The following is a 19,611-nucleotide window of genomic DNA, read 5'->3' on the forward strand; positions in this document are numbered from 1 at the left end:
CATTAGAGGACAAAATATATATTATAAATTATAGATATGTTTGCATTCTTCAATTAATGTGACCCGTTACTCTCGGGTCGTAAAATTGACAACTGAATTCAGAGTACAATTTCATCAAACAGTTGATGCTTCTGTATTACAGACGTGAACAGAAGTTTTGTTTCAGGAGTTTCATTACTGACGAAAGCCTGGGTTCCTAGGGCAAATGCTTACTTTTTATGCCTCGAGTGAGTGACGGCAACAAGATCTGGGCTAGGCACCGCACGTGACACAGAGCGCTGCAGGCAGGGGTTTCCTAGGACAGGACGTGAGCAGATCTGCAGGCTGGCGGTGTCTGAATCAGTGGTGGTGAAGGCTCACCACAGACACAGATATGAAAATGAGGCCGATGAAAGCGGAGAGGAGCCCAGCCTGACCCCCTACTGCTGTTTTGACTTTCTGACTTTCTGAATTAATGTCTTCCTCATGGTATCTACAGTCCTTCAGAAGGCTGTAAGAGTACTCCCCATGCTACCGTATCAATTCAGTAACTTGAGATTCTTCCACTCCTCTCTCTTGGCTTAACTACCAGGAGTTAAAGAACAGTATTTCATTACATGCTACACCCAACACTTCAAGGGGGAAGAGAACAGTTCTCTACAAGTCTATCTGACAAGTGATGCTACTCAGTCTCGTGGTAAAATGAAGAATGGAAAAAAGATGTCTAAGGGCAGGATGGGTAGGTTTTCTAGATTCTTTCAGGCTTAAACTTTTTTTTTTTTTAAATATGAAATTTATTGTCAAATTGGCTTCCATACAACACCCAGGGCTCATCCCAACAGGTGCCCTCCTCAGTACCCATCACCCACCCTCCTCTCCCTCCCACCCCCCATCAGCCCTCAGTTCTCAGTTTTTAAGAGTCTCTTATGTTTTGGCTCCCTCCCTCTCTTTTTTTTTCCTTCCCCTCCCCCCATGGTCTTCTGTTAAGTTTCTCAGGATCCACATAAGATTGAAAAGATATGGTATCTGTCTTTCTCTCTATGACTTAATTCACTTAGCATCACACTCTCCAGTTCCATCCACGTTGCTACAAAAGGCCATATTTCATTCTTTCTCATTGCCACGTAGTATTCCATTGTGTATATAAACCACATCTTCTTTATCCATTCGTCAGTTGATGGACATTTAGGCTCTTTCCATCATTTGGCTATTGTTGAAAGTGCTGCTATAAACATTGGGGTACAAGTACCCCCATGCCTCAGCACTCCTGTATCCCTTGGGTAAATTCCTAGCAGTGCTATTGCTGGGTCATAGGGTAGATCTATTTTTAATTTTTTGAGGAACCTTCACACTGTTTTCCAGAGCAGCTGCACCAGTTTGCATTCCCACTAATGATGCAAGAGGGTTCTGGTTTCTCCACATCCTCTCCAGCATCTATAGTCTCCTGATTTGTTCATTTTAGCCACTCTGGCATGAGGCGGTATCTGAGTGTGGTTCTGATTTACATTTCCCTGATGAGGAGCAACATTGAGCATCTTTTCATGTGCCTGTTGGCCATCTGGATGTCTTCTTTAGAGAAGTGTCTATTCATGTTTTCGGCCCATTTCTTCACTGGAGTATTTGTTTTTCGGGTGTGGAGTTTGGTGAGCTCTTTATAGATTTTTGGATACTAGCCCTTTGTCCTATATGTCATTTGCAAATACCTTTTCCCAATCCGTCGGTTGCCTTTTAGTTTTGTTGATTGTTTCCTTGGCAGTGCAGAAGCTTTTTATCTTCATGAGGTCCCAATAGTTCATTTTTGCTTTTAATTCCCTTGCCTTTGGGGATGTGTCAAGTAAGAAATTGCTGCGGCTGAGGTCAGAGAGGTTTTTTCCTGCTTTCTCCTCTAGGATTTTGATGGTTTCCTGTCTCACATTCAGGTCCTTTATCCATTTTGAGTTTATTTTTGTGATGTAAGAAAGTGGTCCTTTATCCATTTTGAGTTTATTTTGTGATGTAAGAAAGTGGTCTAGTTTCATCCTTCTGCGTGTTGCTGTCCAGTTCTCCCAGCACCATTTGTTAAAGAGACTGTCTTTTTTCCACTGGATATTCTTCCTTGCTTTGCCAAAGATTAGTTGGCCATACTTTTGTGGGTCTAGTTCTGGGGTTTCTATTCTATTCCGTTGGTCTATGTGTCTGTTTTTGTGCCAATACCATGCTGTCTTGATGATGACAGCTTTGTAGTAGAGGCTAAAGTCTGGGATTGTGATGCCTCCTGCTTTGGTCTTCAAAATTACTTTTGCTATTCGGGGTCTTTTGTGGTTCCATACAAATTTTAGGATTGCCTGTTCTAGCTTCGAGAAGAATGCTGGTGCAATTTTGATTGGGATTGCATTGAACGTGTAGATAGCTTTGGGTAGTATTGACATTTTAACAATATTTATTCTTCCAGGCTTAAACTCTTGTGCATGTTTTCCGTAATTTGCCTGAAATACTGTAAGTTCCCAGAATGGTGACATTCCAATTCAAATGTGAGTTCCAAAAAGCATTTCAAAGTCCTATTTTCTTAGTTTCTATGTGTCTGACACCGGGCCACCACTGTTTCCGTTGGTCACAAAATTCAAAACCCACAGGACCAAAGCCCACTTAAAGAAACATTATCCAGCAACCATGCATAGTGGCTCCTTTTCAGACTGCACATCAGACTTGCAAAGCTTGCTAGAGAGACACGGACTTTTAAAACCACAAGGTCAAGCACCAGGGTTCTGAAGTAAAACTGTGCTCTAATTCTCTGTCCCCTACTAGCTATTTAAGCATGGGCTTCTCTGAGCCTATCTTCCCAGCGATGAAAATGAATCATAACAGCTGCCCTGAAGGTTGATGTGAGAGTTAAAAACCACACTGGATAGGAAAGCGCTAAGACTGTCTGGTACCTGGCTAGGGGCTCTAAATGCTCCTTCTCCTTCCCTGAATCTTCCTTTCTATGTCATTGACAATACATGCATTCAAACAAAATACAGGAACAGTTCCTTTCCATCTGACTGGGGATTTGTCTTTACATAGATTTAAGTCCTGTTCCCTGTTTAAGAAAACAGACCTTCAATCTCCCGAAGAAGTGGAACATGTTGTCTTTATACTTTTATATCAACTTTCTATTAACTAATGAGGCCTACTGATTTTTTTTTGGGTACCCTACTCACTTTTCAATAAAGAAACCAAATGTTTGTTCAAGATTAATTATAAATGTAAAAGCATATTCGACCTTTTTTTTTTTTTAAAGCACTGACAAGGGTTGCCAAGAAGCTTTTGGGAAACATACTTAAAACAGAAAAATAAATTGTTGAGAGTAATCCTCCTACCAGACAAATCTCTCTGTTCTTTGGTAGGAGAGAGCTCTTATCACACACCTAGTTTATGGAGTCCCTACCTTAGCTAAAACACTTTTGAATACTCTCCTACGGGTGTTTTCTCAGAGGCTCACAGAATTCTGGTTGCAGTGTACCAAATACCTCACTGCTCAGAGATTAAGTCTGAAACTGTGAAGGGTGCCACTTGGACAGACTACAATTTGCTGAGTAAATGTGAAATGTGAAACTCAATCCCTGCCTTACCTTGTGCTGATTGACACTCCATATTCTTATGATGGAGTCTCGACCGGCCGTGAAAAGTCTGTTCAGTGCTGGATCCAGCTGCAGGGCATTGACTCCATTTCGATTGTACTTCTCTACTTCATCTCGAATAACATAGGAAACCTAAGAAATACATCCAAATTTGCTTTTTATAAAGTTGTAAGACATGCGATAATATGTAGCCTACTAGTGGCCAATCTGAAATTCAAAATCCCTTGTTTTCCAATATAAAACTTATTTTTCAACCGGCTGAGACGCTGAGGAGTGGAGAAGAAGGACACCAATAACAGCCGAGTCCAGGATAAGCACGAATGAAGCTAACTTCCCGCAACCTCCTAACAAGACTCTTCCCCAGTCTTGTCTCTCGAATCCACTTTCTACAAAGCAGTTGTAAACTGGAACGTGTCTCACCGCTGCTCAAAAACCTCTTCAGTTGCTCACCCTCCTAGACCCGTGATTTGACCTGAACTCCTCTACTGGTCTCCAGTGCCTTCTTCATCTCTCCTGCCACCCATCTTTGCACACTCTGCTCGTGGTTCTTACACACCGTGCCTCCAGACCATCGGTGCCCTGGCCCCTCTGTGTGGAAGCTCTCCTTCCTACTCTGCCGCAGTCTTTACACGTGTTTAGATGACGCTTCCCCAAAAGGCCTCGTCTCACCTGCCAAACAAAGTGAGGTTTTGTGTTCCTGTAATACACTAACCCCTTCCTTCAGAAGACCTTGCCTTACTTTGCCGCCGTTGGTAACCTGTCTGATCACTGTGAAAACCCAGGAGAATCAACCAAAAGCAATTACAACTAAGAAAAAGGCAGCCAAAAGCAAAATGTTTCTAATCTAATGAAAGAACCAGTGAAGACAAAGTTGGGGCAGAGGTACTTACAATAGGAACAAGAATGAATACCCAGAAATATATTTTGCAAGGGAGACACATAATCGGCAGGACAAGGTATGTAAAAGAACGACTTGAATAAAGGAGACATGCCGTACGGGAAGATTCACAATTAATAATTCTTGCCTAAATTTGTGAATTTAGCCCAACGTTGGTCAGAATCCCGTCAGATTTCTTCCTAGAAGACAAAGTACATATAGTATACTGTCTCTGAGGGAATACCCAGTCATTTTTAAAAATGAAAAGATATTCTTTAGAGATCTTAAGAGGTATTATTGTAAAGCTGCTAGAATTACAATGGAGTACCACCACAGGAATATAGGAAAAAAGGATCACTAGAATGAAACAACATTTGGAAACATATTTTCCTGTTATAAATTTTTAATTTTTGATATAAACATAGTATGTCAAATGAATGAGGGCATGATAAGTCATTTCATAAATTATCTAGGAGCATCTAGTGATTCCACCGGGAATAATTATATCCTTTCTCCAAATCTGAAACCAAAATGAATTTTTATATGAACTAAAGATTGAAATTTAACAATTTAATCATAAAAATACTTTTTAAAAAGACAGGCAAATATTTATAATCTCTAGACAGAGAAGGCTCTGCTAACATGAAAAGCAACAGGGTAATCTTTTCAAAGAAAAAGGCCAACGCGGCTATGAGCAAACACAAGTCTATACCTTGCGTGTATACACAACTGTTCACAACAGCATTATTCACAACAGCCAAAAAGTGGAAACAACTCAAATGTCCACCAACTGACGGATGGACAGACAAAATGTGGTATATCTGTGCAACAGAATATTATTCAGCCATAAAAAGCAGGGAAGTATTGACATAGCTTATGACACAGCCAGAATCTTAAAAACATTATTAGGCTAAGTTAAAGAGACCAGTTACAAAAGGCCACCTATTTTATTCTATTTATATCAAACATCCAGACAGGTAAATCAATCTACAGAGGAAGAAAGCAGATGAGGGTTGCCAGGGGCTTAGAGGAGAGGAAAATGGGGGTGACTACTAACAGGTATGGTGTTTCTTTCCGGGGTGATAAAATGTTCTGAACTAGGTGATCAATGCACAATGTTGGGAGTTTACTAAAAAGGACTAAATTGTATACTTTAGCAGGGTGAACTTGTAAATTTTATCTCAATACAGCTGTTATTTAGGAAAAAAAAAAAACCCTGAATGTCAAAAAATAATATGAGTAAGGTTAAAAGGCAAACATCTAACTGGGAGAATAATGAAACAGATATGAAAGACAAAAGTTCACTCTTGAGAACATACTAAGCATCCTTACAAAACAGTAAGAAAAAGTCAAACTCCTTAACAGAAAGAGGAACAAAGATCACAAAGGGGAAATTTTTAAAAAAGAAAAGAAAATGGCCAGCAAACGCATAAATAAAGTCACAAAACAGGCCAGGGTTGTATGCATAAAGACAACAAGACTGTTGTTTTTGGCCTAGTCTTTTGGGTACAAGTAATTGTAATAGAAATTTGCAAATGAGCTTAAATTGAAAAAAAAGAGAGAGAGAGAGAGAGAGATAATTTAACATAGAGATACAAGGATATCTATCAGAGCCCAAGGGCAAGAAATATATGTAGTCGTGACTCATAAGAGACATTTTAAAATAAAATCATGGCACTTCTCTGTTGAAGCCTTCCAAAGATTTTTTCACTGCATTGGAAGTCCAAATTCCTCACGTGCTTTGGATCTATCCTGTGCCTTGACACTCACCTCTAACTAACTCCCCCCAGCGTCTTTCATGAAGAGTCACCCCTAACTCCTTTCTGTTCCTCTGATACAACAAACTCTTTTACTGTTGACTGTGCCAAGAAGATCCCCTGAGTCTGCAACACCCACAGGAATACCCTCCCCCTGGCTTTTATTTGCTTTTATCTTGTCTGGCTCACCCTGGCCCTTCGTGTCTTAGCAGAAAGGTCACCTCTTCCGAAAGGCATCCCCCGATCTCCTTCGTCACTTACCCTATTTATTTCTCCCATGGTTCTTACCACACTCCATATTTCCCTTTTTTTTCCTTTTATCATTAAGTTTCCTATGCTTTGAGAAAGCCCTTGCAATCTAGAAACTTGTGGCACTTCAGCTCTGAGAAACTTTCTTGTATCAAATCATTAATAATGATCTTTGCTTCCTTTGCTCCTTCTTAAATTCCCATCAATCAGATGTTGGAACTTGCTTTTTTTAAATTTTTAAAAAATGTCTGTTTTTGAGAGAGAGAGCGAGCGAGCACAAGCACAGGAGTGGAGGAGGGGCAGAGACAGAGACACAGAATCTGAAGCAGGCTCCAGGCTCCGAGCTGTCGCCACAGAGCCCGACGCAGGGCTCGAACCCACAAACTGCGAGATCATGCCCTGAGCTGAAGTTGGACGCTTAACCTACTGAGCCACCCAGGCTCCCCAGATGTTGGAACTTTCAAACTGATCCTTCATCTTTTATTCTATATTATCGATCTTTGCCCTTTTGTTTCCTTTTGTGATACCTCCTTTACTATTTTTTTAACTGCTATTATTTTTTTTAGTAAATTTCAGTATGATGGACAAAACAGAGGTGGGATCTTCAAAAAGGAAATGACTTGGTAAATTATGGCACATCCGTCCTAGGTGGTCATGAAAGAATCAACATGAACTATACACACTGAAATGCTCCAAGACCTATTACAGTAAAACCTTGTTGTTAAAGAAAAAAAAACATTGGCTGTAGAGATCAGGAAAACAGGATTCAGGTCTTTTAACAAACACGGATGAAGCATCCACCGGTGGCCAGGCTCGATTCTAAATGCTGAGGATCTTGTGAGCGAGCACAAAAGTCCGCTTGGAGCTTTCATTCTAGTGGGGGCTGGAGCTAGAGAATGTAAGTCACAGCAAGTTAAGTGACATTGGCTGCCCTCCCCCTGCAGGATACAGGCAAGCTGTGTAGGCAGATGAGATGGAAGTAAAAGAAAGAGAAAAGCAGAAGGTACTGGAGACAGAAGCAATGAATGAGTGAACAACGTCCTGGAAAAACTCATTTAGACAGAGTCAAGAGTACAAGCAAAGGCAGAGAAGATGAAGACTCATATCTTAAAAAAAAAAAAAAAAAAAGGGCAAGGCAAGGAGCAGAGGGTACTGTAAGAACTCTGCAAGGAATGGGAAGATAGACCTTCGGTAGGAACTATGCATTTTGGAAGAGACATGTAAAGGGACTGACAGGAAGAAGACTAGGGCAGTGCCCTGGCAGGAAGTACCCAGCCAGACTACACTGTAAGTATTTGTAGCTGGCTCACTAAGTAAGCACTGTTTTTTTGTTTTTTTTTTTTTTCAACGTTTATTTATTTTTGGGACAGAGAGAGACAGGGCATGAACGGGGGAGGGGCAGAGAGAGGGGGAGACACAGAATCGGAAACAGGCTGCAGGCTCTGAGCCATCAGCTCAGAGCCTGACACGGGGCTCGAACTCACGGACCGCGAGATTGTGACCTGGCTGAAGTCGGACGCTCAACCGACTGCGCCACCCAGGCGCCCCAAGTAAGCACTGTTTGATTAACTTGTCTAGCAATTATGTGGGACCCAAAACAAAGAAATCAGAGTGGGGACGATCCACTAAACTTCATGTGGTAATACCCCTAGAGTATTTGGTAATGTGCCAGAGGGCAGATGAAACACTATCCTTGATTATTTTATTTCAAGATAATCAGATTAGTTTTCTACGCTGAGATATACATTACTACACATTTAGTGGTTTCAAACAATTCCCATTTATTATTTCACAGTTCTGAAGGTCAGAAGTCCAGGATGAGCTTGGGTAGGTCCTCCGCTTAGGGTCTCTCACAAGGTCTAAACTGATTGGTCAAAATTTGATTGGTCTGTTCCTTCTCCGAGGCTCTAGGACAGTTGGCTTCTAAGCTAATTCAAGTTGCAGGCCTGCAGGCCGTTTCCTTGCTGGCGGTCAGCCAGGGGTCCATCCTTGCTCCTAGAGGCTGCCTGCAATCCTTCTCAAACTTTCTACGTGCCCTCTCCTGCAAAAGAGGGACTCTCTCGTGCCTCAAATCTGACTTCTGCGTCCAGTGGGAGAACATTCTCTGTTTTTAAGGGATCATATAATTAAATTGGGCCCGCTGGGATAATCCAGGATAATCCCCCCTTTAAGGTCTGTAACCTTAATTACATCTGCAAAGTCCTTTTTATCATGCAACATAACATATTCACAAATTCCAGGGATTAGGGCATGGGCATTTGCTGGGGGAGGGGGGATTCTGCCTATCACAGTAACAATTTTTTATATGAAAACAAATATAGATGTATCATGTAATAAGTACAAAATTCACAATCTTTTTAAGAAAAGAAGGGGTACTTGTCGGCATTTCAGGCTTACAATGGAGGCACTCTGAGCTATTACCCTGCACCCCGCCCCCCCCCCCCCACAGTGTGCATTGACTCACCTCCAGCTGGATGTCTAACAGGCATCTTAATCGTGCCATTGCCCAAACCACGCTCCTAACAGTCCTCCCCAAACTAGTTTTTCCCAGTCTTCCTCAATGAGAGGCGTTAACGGCAACTCCATTCTTCCAGTCGCTCGGGCCAAAAACCTTGGTGCCATGGTTAATTCAATTTGTCTCATCTCACCTCCTGTCAGCAAGTCTAGTCTTGCAAAATTTAACTACTTCTCACCACCCCGTGTGGGGCCACTATCACATAGCATCTGGATTTCTTTTTGTTTTCCTGTTCATTTATTCATTCTGAGGGAGAGAGAATCCCAAGCAGGCTCTGCGCTGTGTGCCAGTGCTCCCCCCTCCCCGATGTGGGGCTCGACCCAGCGAACCCGTGAGATCACAACTGGAGCCCAAATCAAGAGCTGGACGTTTAAGTTTAACCGACTGAGCCACCCAGTCCCTACCCACCCCCACCCGGGTTTCTTGAACAGCTCTTGGTCCCCCTACTCTGCCCCTGCTCTAAATATAGCCACCAGGCTGGTCCTGTTAAAACACAGATATATCATGTATATTCCTCGACTCCAAATTCGCCAGGGCTTCCCAGCTCGCTCAGTGTAAAGCCAAAGCCCTCCCTATGACCCGCAGTGCTCCTAAAAGATCTGGCCTGCAACGACCTCTCTGATCTCATTGCCTGCTCCTCTCCCCTCACTCATTCCATGCCAGCCACAAAGGCATCTCGAGCACTCCACAAGCAGGCCAGGCACATTCCCACTCGGGACTTCTGCATTTGATGTTCTCACTGGAATGCTCTCCCAGATGGCAATCTCATTTCCTTCAGCTCCTTACTCAAAAGGCAGCCTCTCAGCAAGGCCTTCTCTGGCCACCACCACTAAAATTTCACTTCCCCCTCCGCTGCTCACCACTAACCATTTTTTACATCTGAAACTTATTTTCCCCCACATCATCTTACGGAAATTTCAAACACATATAAAAATCGAAAGAATTACACAGCCAATGTCTGTATACCCACATCTGTTCTACAATGAACGCTGTTTATGTTTGCTTTATCTCATACCCATCCAACCATCTGATCTGCTATTTTCAATGCGTTTCAAAATAAGCTGCACATCATCAACATCACTTCCCCCTAAGTACTTCAACGTGTATATCGCTGTCTAGACTCCATTATTTATTTATGGCTTTTTTTAAATGGTTCCTTTTTTAAGGTAAAATTTACATACAACGAAATGTAGAAATCTTAAGGGTACACTGATACTTCTGACAAACGCATGTATCTGTATAACACAAACCCCTACGAAGACATACAGAACATCATTACTACCCTAGGAAGCTCCCTCCTCTGCTTCCCAACCTCTACATGCCATTTCTAGGCAATCTAGAGCTCACTTTTTTTCACCATAGATTAGTTTTGTCTGTTCTAAAACAATCCGTAAGTGGAATCACACAGCTCTTTTGTGGAAGGATACTTCCAGCTATCCAGGTTAAATCAGGTCAAATTTGGCCAAGAAAAACTGGCCAAGCTTCAGTAATTCTCACATCTGTTTTCCCTGTTCAATCCTGCGGCTGCTTTCACAGCCACATATACAATGGCTGAGTTGAGTGGCTACGACACAGTAATGTGGCCTGCAAAGCCTAAAATACTTACCATCTGATCCCTTAGAGAAAAAGTTTATTGACCTCTGTTCCAATGGATGCCACAGTGGTACAATATTTTTTTTTTTTTTTTTACTATCCATCCTGTATAAAATGTAAGTCATCTTGGACATCTGGCTAATTTGTAAGGGTCTTTCCTTGAGAAGCCAGGATTTGGATTCACTGTACTTCTTTTAAAAAGTCTCAAAGATTAAACAACCAACCCAAAACTGGGATCAGACTCAGAAGTAAGGACCCACACTACCTTTGAATAGGTCTGGAATAACTAAGTATTTAGCAGAGAAAGAAGGTAAGTACTGATAGAAGAGAACTTTGTTGGTTGCCTCTCCATCCCCCATTTCTGCTCCTAATATTTTCCTTAAGGCAAGCAAATCCTAGGAGAAAATGTACGGGAGCTACTTAAGACACCGTAATCTTGGATACTGTGTGAAAGGACATGAGGCTTGGGATGGGACAGCCACCAAGTGGAAAGGCCAAAGCTGGGAGTTTGGGAATCGAAGAGAACTCCTAAGCAGCCCGATGGTAAAGTTTCTTAGGTTAGAGAGTCACAGTGAGCCTGCTGGTTCAAGATTTGCATGAAACTAGAACTACCTCTGGAGTTTTCATTTACATGAGCCAATACATATCTTTTATTATGGGAGCCGGATTAACTTGGATTTGGGGTCATTTCCAAGGAAAAGAGTCCTCCTGTTAATGGAAGGCCAAGTATTTATATGTTTGAACCATCACTGAGTACTATGGCATAGTCAGCATAGTTGTTTCTCCTAAACCAGTAATAGTAGTGACAACCTCACCCCAAGAATTCTGAAGCAAGTGAGGAAAAAGGTCATTGTTGAAGGGAAGATGGAGAAAAGGGGGGGGGGGGTAGAGAGAGAGAGCACGCACGCATATGCGTGCCAACCAAAAGACTCAGGTTTTGGAAAATCGTAACACCAAGGGACCACCAGGGAGTGAAATGACTTGCTTTGATACTTTACCAGGAAAAAAATCTGCATCATATATCTGAATTCACCAGTTTGATAGTCTGATGATGTTTTTGCCAATCACAAATCCACCCCTACCCCTCATACTCACTTTCAGGCTTTTTAGAAGTTGAAAATGGTAAGACATGTGTTCATTCTTCATTATGTCTAGAATTAATAAGCAGTATGTTTGGACCCCTCTCCACTGTCTACTTATCGATATTATAAGTCTCCAGGTTCTTTTTGGCCTACAATTTAATCATGAAGCTCAGGGCTACTGCCTCTTGGTACAAGACACAGCCAGCCAAGAGGCACAATATATTTATGTAGCCATATATATGTTTTCCAAAATGGAAAGATTTTATGAGAACAAAGAATGTTTTAAAAAGCTCGAAAATATAAAAGTTAATACATATTTTGAAATAAAAGATACCCCATTTCCTGCCTTACCCATAATCACATAATCTAAAACATAGAGATAATCACTGTTAATAGCTTTTCAGACTTTTGAAATACATTATTTCCTTGTGGAAATGGGACTATGTAATGTTGACTTACTTTTTTTTACTTCTGGACACTTTTCCTTTTCAGTAATACAGACTGAACTTATCTTTTTAACAACTATAGATTAATCCACTACATACTGTACCTACGTTACCTGCCAAGTGACTACCGATAGACATTTAGATTTTTTTCACAATGACAGCATTCCAAAAATAAACCCGCTAGCACAACCAGAGAAAGATATATGCATATGCGCTTCTGTTTTTTTTAAATATTTTTAATGTTCATTTTTGAGAGAGACAGACAGACAGACAGACAATGTGAGCAAGGGAGGGGCACAGAAAGAGGGAGACACGGAATCCACAGCAGGCTCCAGGCTCACAGTTGTCAGCACAGAACCCGATGTGGTGCTCAAACTCACAAACCACGAGATCATGACCTGAGCCGAAGTCAGACACTTAACCGACTGAACCACCCAGGCACTCCTGTACTTTTGTAAAACAGACGAGGAATTGCTGGGTCAATGGGAATGTGTATTTAAAATTTTGACAAACAGCAAGACACTAAACAAATATTATGACATTTAGAATAAAAAAAAAATCACATAAGTTGGGTACACACGCACAAGGAGGTATAGAACATTGGTTTTCTTTTTTTTTAATTTTTTTAATGTTTATTTATTTTTGAGACAGAGAGAGACAGAGCATGAGCAGGGGAGGGTCAGAGAGAGAGGGAGACACAGAATCTGAAGCAGGCTCCGGGCTCCAAGCTGTCAGCACAGAGCCCGATGCGGGGCTCGAACTCACGGACTGTGAGATCATGACCTGAGCTGAAGTCGGACGCTCAACCGACTGAGCCACCCAGGCGCCCCAGAACATTGGTCTTCAACCAGGGGCAATTTTTCCCTCTAGGGGACATTTGAAAGTATCTAGTCATTTTTGGTTGTTGAAACCGGGAAGATGGTAACATCTAGTAGACAGAAGCCAGGATAATGCAAAACAACTTACAATGCATAGGATAAACCCCACCCCCCACCCCCCAATAAAGAATCATGCAGCCCAACATGCCAACAGCACACAGAGTAAAAAAAAAAAAAAAAAAAAAAAAAAAAAAAAAAAAAAAACTGGTCTAGGATTATATATCACATGGTCCAATTCTTTGAAGAGTAGAGAACAATTATCATCTTTACCTTTATATTGTTTTGTGGGGTTCTTTGGCAACAAACATGCACTAGTTAAAAAAAAAACAAAACAAAACCACTTCCATAAATAAAAGTTCTCTCTCACGTTGAGATAAAATCAATCTATGTAGCTTCTCACATTGGTTCTGTCTCTTGGGGACAAATTCTGAAAGCAGCTAATAAGATTCACGGAAGATTCTCTTCATCAGACTAATCTTAGCTCTTCTGAATGCTCTTCATAGGAAATAGTTTTAGGTTACTTCACCAATCTGATGGCTAGACCTATCAAGAACAAGGTACTAAGTGCTGGCCCCCAAATTGTAGTTTTGTACTCTGATCACCAAAGAATGGAATTATCTCCCTCGTTAAACATGTGATGGCTCACATTCAGCTTATTAAAACATTCAATTTTTCCATACACGCTGTGGTGAATTTACATTTCCTCATCTTGCACTTTTATATTGCTTTTTAATTTTTTAAATGCTTATTTTGGAGAGAAAGACAGAAAGAGAGAGTGAGTGAGCAAGCGGGGGTGGGGGTGGGGGGCAGAAAATCCAAAACAGGCTCTGTGCTAACAGCAGAGAGCCTGATGGAGGGCTCAAATCCATGAACTGTGAGATCATGGCCTGAGCTGAAGTCAGACACTTAACTGACTGAGCCACCCAGGCACCCTTATATTGCTTTTTAAATTTAAATACAAGAAACTGAGGTGGCTGATTAACTCTCCTTTATTTACTACCTTACGGTGTACCACTCCAGTGTCTAGAATACAATTAAGACAAGTTTGAGTTGCATTTTAGTCAGGAGCAGTCATTCTCACCCACCTGGCTTGGATGCTGGGGTTATATAATCCCATTACTGGTGCACTTAAAAATCACCTAACAGGGTAAGCAATTGTAGATTCTAACTCAGGACACTGCACTGATCAATGAGATCAATAAAACAAGTAAACTGCCCAGAAGACTATGGCCTACAGCCAGTAAGGGTTACCTTACTGAAGATAAGGGTTTTGTTTGTTTGTTTGTTTTTACCTATTACATACTCGATTTCAACCTGTAGATCTACATACGCAGTGTTCCATATTATTTATTCCTATACTGTCTCAATTCTTTGCACATCTTTGGGACTAAACTAAGTGCTCAGGAAATGTTTAATGAGTAAGTACACAAACCTTCACTCCTACATACAATCCACCTGCAGGCAAACACCTGTAATAGGGCTTTTACTCCTCGCACCGCTTAAAATAATAGGTAGCAATAACTCTTAAACGTACCCAAAATAAAAGTGGATTCACGACGGCATAAAGCACACACCGAAGGGTTGGATAACTCTACGCTTGGAGAATAAATTACAGAAACAGGAAAGAAAGATTCGAGGATGCACAAGATGAAAAAAATTAATAAAAATGATCGTTTCCCCACTAACACTGGCACACTCCCACGTCGTTTCCACCTCACAAGGGACAAAGCTTCCGGGGGGGGGGGGGGGAGGGTCGGGAAGGCAGGGGGCTCCAGAGCAGAATCCTCCGCAGAAACCCCGCAGGACCGTGGGCGCCCCGCTGCCCCGCCACGCCCCCGCACAAGCCCACTCCGTGGCCGCCCGCCGGGGAATTGCCCGGAGGCCTCTGCTCAGACGCGGCTAGGGCAGAGCGCTTTGAAGAAAAGCAAGGGAAGGGGGAGGCAGGTGGGCGGGGATCGAGCCCATCCAGATCCCGCAAGCCCACAAGAGAGCTGCAGACCCGCAACCCTGGGCTCCGAACCGCGCACCCGAGGGTCCTGGGACCGGGCCAGGCGGGCCCAGCCAGCCGCCCCCCGCCCCTTCCTCAAGCCGTTAACGCCGCGGCCCCACCCCTCGCCGCTGGCTGCGCCCCGTCCCGCTCGCCCCAAGACGCTACCCTGGCCGACCGCGGCCCGAGGCAGCTGCTCGTTGGAGGTGGGCCCGGGGCCGCAGGCCGCGTCCGGGAGGTCGAGGAGCGGGGCTCCCATACCTGCACTTTCCTCCGCCCTGCCGTGTTCTGCCGGTGATGGGCCGCCATCTTGCATGTTGACACTCCTACGTCACTTCCGGAAGTGTCTGGGACCGGGCGGATGTCCCGCCTCTTCCCCTTTAGCCAAGGGCAGGTGGTGGAGCCAAAGTTGGCCTGGCCTTGTGCTCACCTGATGCTGTTTGTCCGTGTGGCCGGCGGCTCTCTGGTGAGGTAGAAGCACCTAAAAACCGTTGTGTAGTGTAGTGGTGGCGGAAAGAGCGCCGCTTTCTGAGCCGAAGGAGCAGTCCGACTTCAGCTCCGTGGCCTTAAACCATGGCTTGCGCTGCCCTCCGTTCGGGATGCCTCCTCCAGAGGTCCAAGCAGGCAAAACGAAAACGCTGAAAGAATTAATGCTGGACATGGGAGGCTTGGACAGACCTCTCCCCTCTCTGCCCCAGCTTTCCTAGGCCGCCAAAGGAACCTACCGATATGCCACGAAGTACCTGAAATTGTAGAATTATTAAATTGGTTTCGAGGGAGGGGAGAAATAGAAGGTTCGGAAAGAAGTGGCCCGTATCTTCAGGAGGAGCAAAATTTCTATTTAAATAGGAGATAAAAGGGTGTTATAAGAAGGCGAACATTAAAATTGGTCCTGGAGACAACTTTTCTAAGTTAACAAATCCTGGAGGAGTTGAGGCTCACTCTTGTATCTGCTTTAAGGCATCTCTTACACTAGGACGGTTAGATCTGGATGAAAGTTTGCCTTGAGGACGCTTTCCTGACACTAATTATAGGTGCTGAAGAGCGCCAGGCTCTTCCTTGTGAAAGTGAATTCTTTAGAACGGCACTGTCCCATACAGCATCCGCTAGCCACATGTGGCTACTGAGTACTTGAAATTAGCAACTTCAAACAGGTAGGCTGAAACTAAACTACCTGCCAGATTTCAAAGAAAGGGTAAAGAAAAGAATAAAATATTTCGTTAATAATTTTAATATAGATCTCACGTTGAAATGATGTCTTGGAAATACTGGTAAAATAAAATAGATTATTTCTTTTTTTAAATTTTTTTAATGTTTGTTTATTTTTGGAAGAGAGAGAGAGAGAAAGCGCAAGCAGGGGAGGGGCAGAGAGAGGGGGAGACAGAACGCAAAGCAGGCGCCAGGCTCTGAGTTGTCAGCACAGAGCCCTATGCGGGGCTCAAACCTGCGAACCGCGAGATCATGAACCACTAGATCATAACCTGAGCCGAAGTCAGATGCTTAACTGACTGAGCCACCCAGGCGCCCATAGGTTATTTCTTTTTACTTTGTATAATGTGGCTATTAGTATATTTGAAGTTACATACATATCTCACGTCTTTCTATTGCATAGTGCCAGTATAGAATGATGCTTTAGAAAGTTCTTGTCTAGACAAATTCCTTTTTAAGTTAATAAATGTGGATTAGAAGAGTAGAAACTGATATCAGGAAGCTTCTTAAAACTTGCAGTGGTAACGTGTGGTTTTTTTTAAAGTTTATTTATTTTGAGAGAGAGCATGAACAGGGGAGGAGTAGACAAAGGGAGAGAGAGAATCCCAGTCAGGCTCCACACTTTCAGTGCAGAGCCTGGCACAAGCCTCCAACTCATGAACCACGAGATCATGACCTTAGCCAAAACCAAGAGTCAGACCCTCAATGAACTGAACCACCCAGGCACCCCTAGCAGTGATAACTTGTAGATAAGTTACCATTACTGCATTTTATTATGACACATTCACTCATTTATTAATGTGTTCATTCAACAAAATATTATTTAGCATCTGTTAAGTGCCAGGCACTATATTAGGTGCTGGGCATCTAGTGGTGAGTGCACATAATCATAGTACTTAGAACCCCAGGGTAGGGCAGGATTTAATTAAACACATAAGTGAATATGGAATAAGTACAATGCAGAAAAATGGTTATAAGACAGGAAAGAATCCTTGAGTCAGGATCTGAGGATAGAGTTAATTTGGCAAGGAGAGGAAACAGTGTGAGCAAAGGTCTTGTGGCAGGAGGGAGCATGGAACATTCCAAGAATTGAGGACCAGTGCTCAGCGTACAGAGAACAAGGAGAAAGACAGGCAGAGGCCATACCCGGAAAATGCCAGTTGTGTACCCATGAAGTGCCAGGCATTGTGCAGGCTTGTTGCTCTGCACAATATGGTGGTACCTGCCAGAAATGGTTTGTTAGATTGCAGCGGTCCTACTTTGGGCCTGAAGGACAGTGAAGTCATGATGTCCTTTTAATGTGCAGAATATCCAACAGTATTGGGGCACGTGGGTGGCTCAGTTGGATAAGCAGCCGACTCTTGATTCCAGCTCAGGTCGTGATCTCACAGTTTGTAGATTCAAGCCCTGCATTGGGTTCTGTGCTGATACAGTGGATGGAGTCTGCCTTGGATTCTGTCTGTCTGTCTCCCTCTCTGTCCCTCCCTGCGTGCACTCTTTCTCTCTCTCAAAAATAAATAGAACAAACAGGAAGAAAAGTTAAAAAAAGAAGAAGAAGAAGAAGAAAAGAATATCCAGCAATATGTCTTGAAGTTCACTTTGCCTAAAAGGAGAGATGGCCTTGGGTAATAATAATTGATGGTGCAAGGCTAATTATTTGGCCAGTTGGTCAAGGACATTGGAAAGAGCAAGACTGGAGAACTGGTGACAAGGAAGATTTGGGATGGGATATGCCGATGGACCTAGCAAAATGAAACTTCTGCTCTGTGGAGGAAGCTCCGCCTCCTTTTCCAGGCTCAGCACTGGCTCAGTGGAATCATGAATGAAACAGAAAGGATAACAGGACTGGAGCTCTGCCTAGGACCACCAAGCACTGTCGGGCGTTCAGGTTGCCGGCAACAGTGACCAGTTCCGAGTTGGTGAGATAGCCCCTGCTCCGGGAGGATCAACCAACCACTTGGAGGCAAGTCATTTCCTTTGGCCCTACCCAGTTATTGAGAGAGAGAGAGGAGTTATGTGCTCTCTGCAATATACTTACCCTACATTTCCATTTGTTTCCCTGCTTGCTGTGCTGGTGTAAACACCACCATCTGGGGATTGAATGAATGCTTTACATACAATCATTGTGTCTGATGCCATATAGCTTCTGACCAGGAAACTCACTCTGTAATGAAAGAAATAGCACACTGGGCTATTGCCCATAGAATTCATTGGTCTAATTGCATTGTCTGTCCCCAGGAAGCACATGTCTTACTGAAGATGTTAGTTATGGTGCTTTCTTGGAGATAGCCCTTTTTGCAGCATATGCTTTGAACTTAGTGTCCAATATTTGGTACTTTTCCTTCATGTTCTTGCTGTCTATTGCTGTATAACTATCCCAAAACGTAGTGGTTTAAAACAACTACAACATTTACTTTGCTTACAAATCCATAATTTATGCAGGGCTCGTGAGGACAGCTTATCTCTGTTTCACTTTCCACTTAATGCCAGCTGGGGCAGCCAAAAAGTTGGGGGCTGAAATCATCTAAAGCCTCCCTCTTTCACATGTCTGGGGACTGATGCTGAATCTGTGGCCAGAACATCTACTCATGGCCTTTCCACAGTGCTGTTTGGTTCCTCACAACATAGTATCTGGGTTCCAAGGGCAAGCACCCCAGAGAGAGAAATGTGGGTGGAAACTGTAATGTCTTTTCTAAACTAACAGTGGAAGTCCAATAACTTTTTTAAAGTTTATTTTGAAACAGCAAGAATGAGGGAAGGGCAGAGAGAGAGGGAGAGAGAGAGAATCCCAAGCAGGCTCTGCACTGTTAGCACAGAGCCCCATATGGGGCTCCATCTCATGAACTGTGGGACCGTGACCTGAGCTGAAACCAAGAGTCGGACGCTTAACCCTCGGAGCCACCCAGGTGCCCTGTGGATATGTTTTAAAACTGTCAGGCTTCCATAGGCAAAATTAATGGATTTAGGAACAAAGGGATGTTATGGAACTTAAATTTGTTTGAACTTCCATTCTCTGAGATTCTGGTTTGGAGGTTTTGCTGGTTTGAAGGGTTTGTTACCAAAGAAAGGAATTCTTCCAACAAAGGCTGAGCAATGGTTCCACTGATTTGGGGGTAAGACTGCCATCTAACCATGTTGCACGCCTTGTGTCACTGGAGAGGCAAGAGAAGGAAAAGGAGAAGAACAAGGTTATGGTATTAGCTGGAGTGAGTCACCCTGATCGTCGAGCAGATAGTTCTATCAGACACACAGATCCCTTAGCAATGAAGGTACTGGCTGAAAGTAAAGGGAACTCAGAATGGCTTGTGGAGAAAGGGAGTCACTTTGGTGGTGAAGTCCTCATGATCAGCGGAAGCAGTGAGAGCTGGCATCTATCCTTGTATCTCCTTTCTTGAAGAGTATCATGTACACTTTCATGTGTTTTAATCTTTATTTTATTT

At 43.1% G+C, this 19,611-nt stretch overlaps 1 protein-coding gene across 3 annotated transcripts in view; it reads right to left on the reverse strand.

Moving 5' to 3' along the window:
• WDR48 (WD repeat domain 48) overlaps positions 1–15,305 on the reverse strand; it is a 44,067-nt gene extending 28,762 nt beyond the window's left edge. For 2 of the 3 annotated variants that reach the window (XM_045436504.1, XM_045436506.1), the window contains exons 1-2: positions 15,224–15,297; positions 3,570–3,710 (exon numbers count right to left, since the gene is read on the reverse strand). In XM_045436504.1, coding sequence (XP_045292460.1) covers positions 3,570–3,710; positions 15,224–15,271 — 189 coding nt within the window. In that variant the 5' untranslated portion in view covers positions 15,272–15,297. Of the gene's footprint in view, positions 1–3,569; positions 3,711–15,223 lie in introns of all 3 variants that reach the window. The other variant, XM_045436505.1, reaches the window with a different exon arrangement.
• Positions 15,306–19,611: the final 4,306 nt, after the last annotated feature.

Source organism: Leopardus geoffroyi, chromosome C2, assembly GCF_018350155.1.
Source record: "Leopardus geoffroyi isolate Oge1 chromosome C2, O.geoffroyi_Oge1_pat1.0, whole genome shotgun sequence".
NCBI classification, from domain to species: domain Eukaryota; kingdom Metazoa; phylum Chordata; class Mammalia; order Carnivora; family Felidae; genus Leopardus; species Leopardus geoffroyi.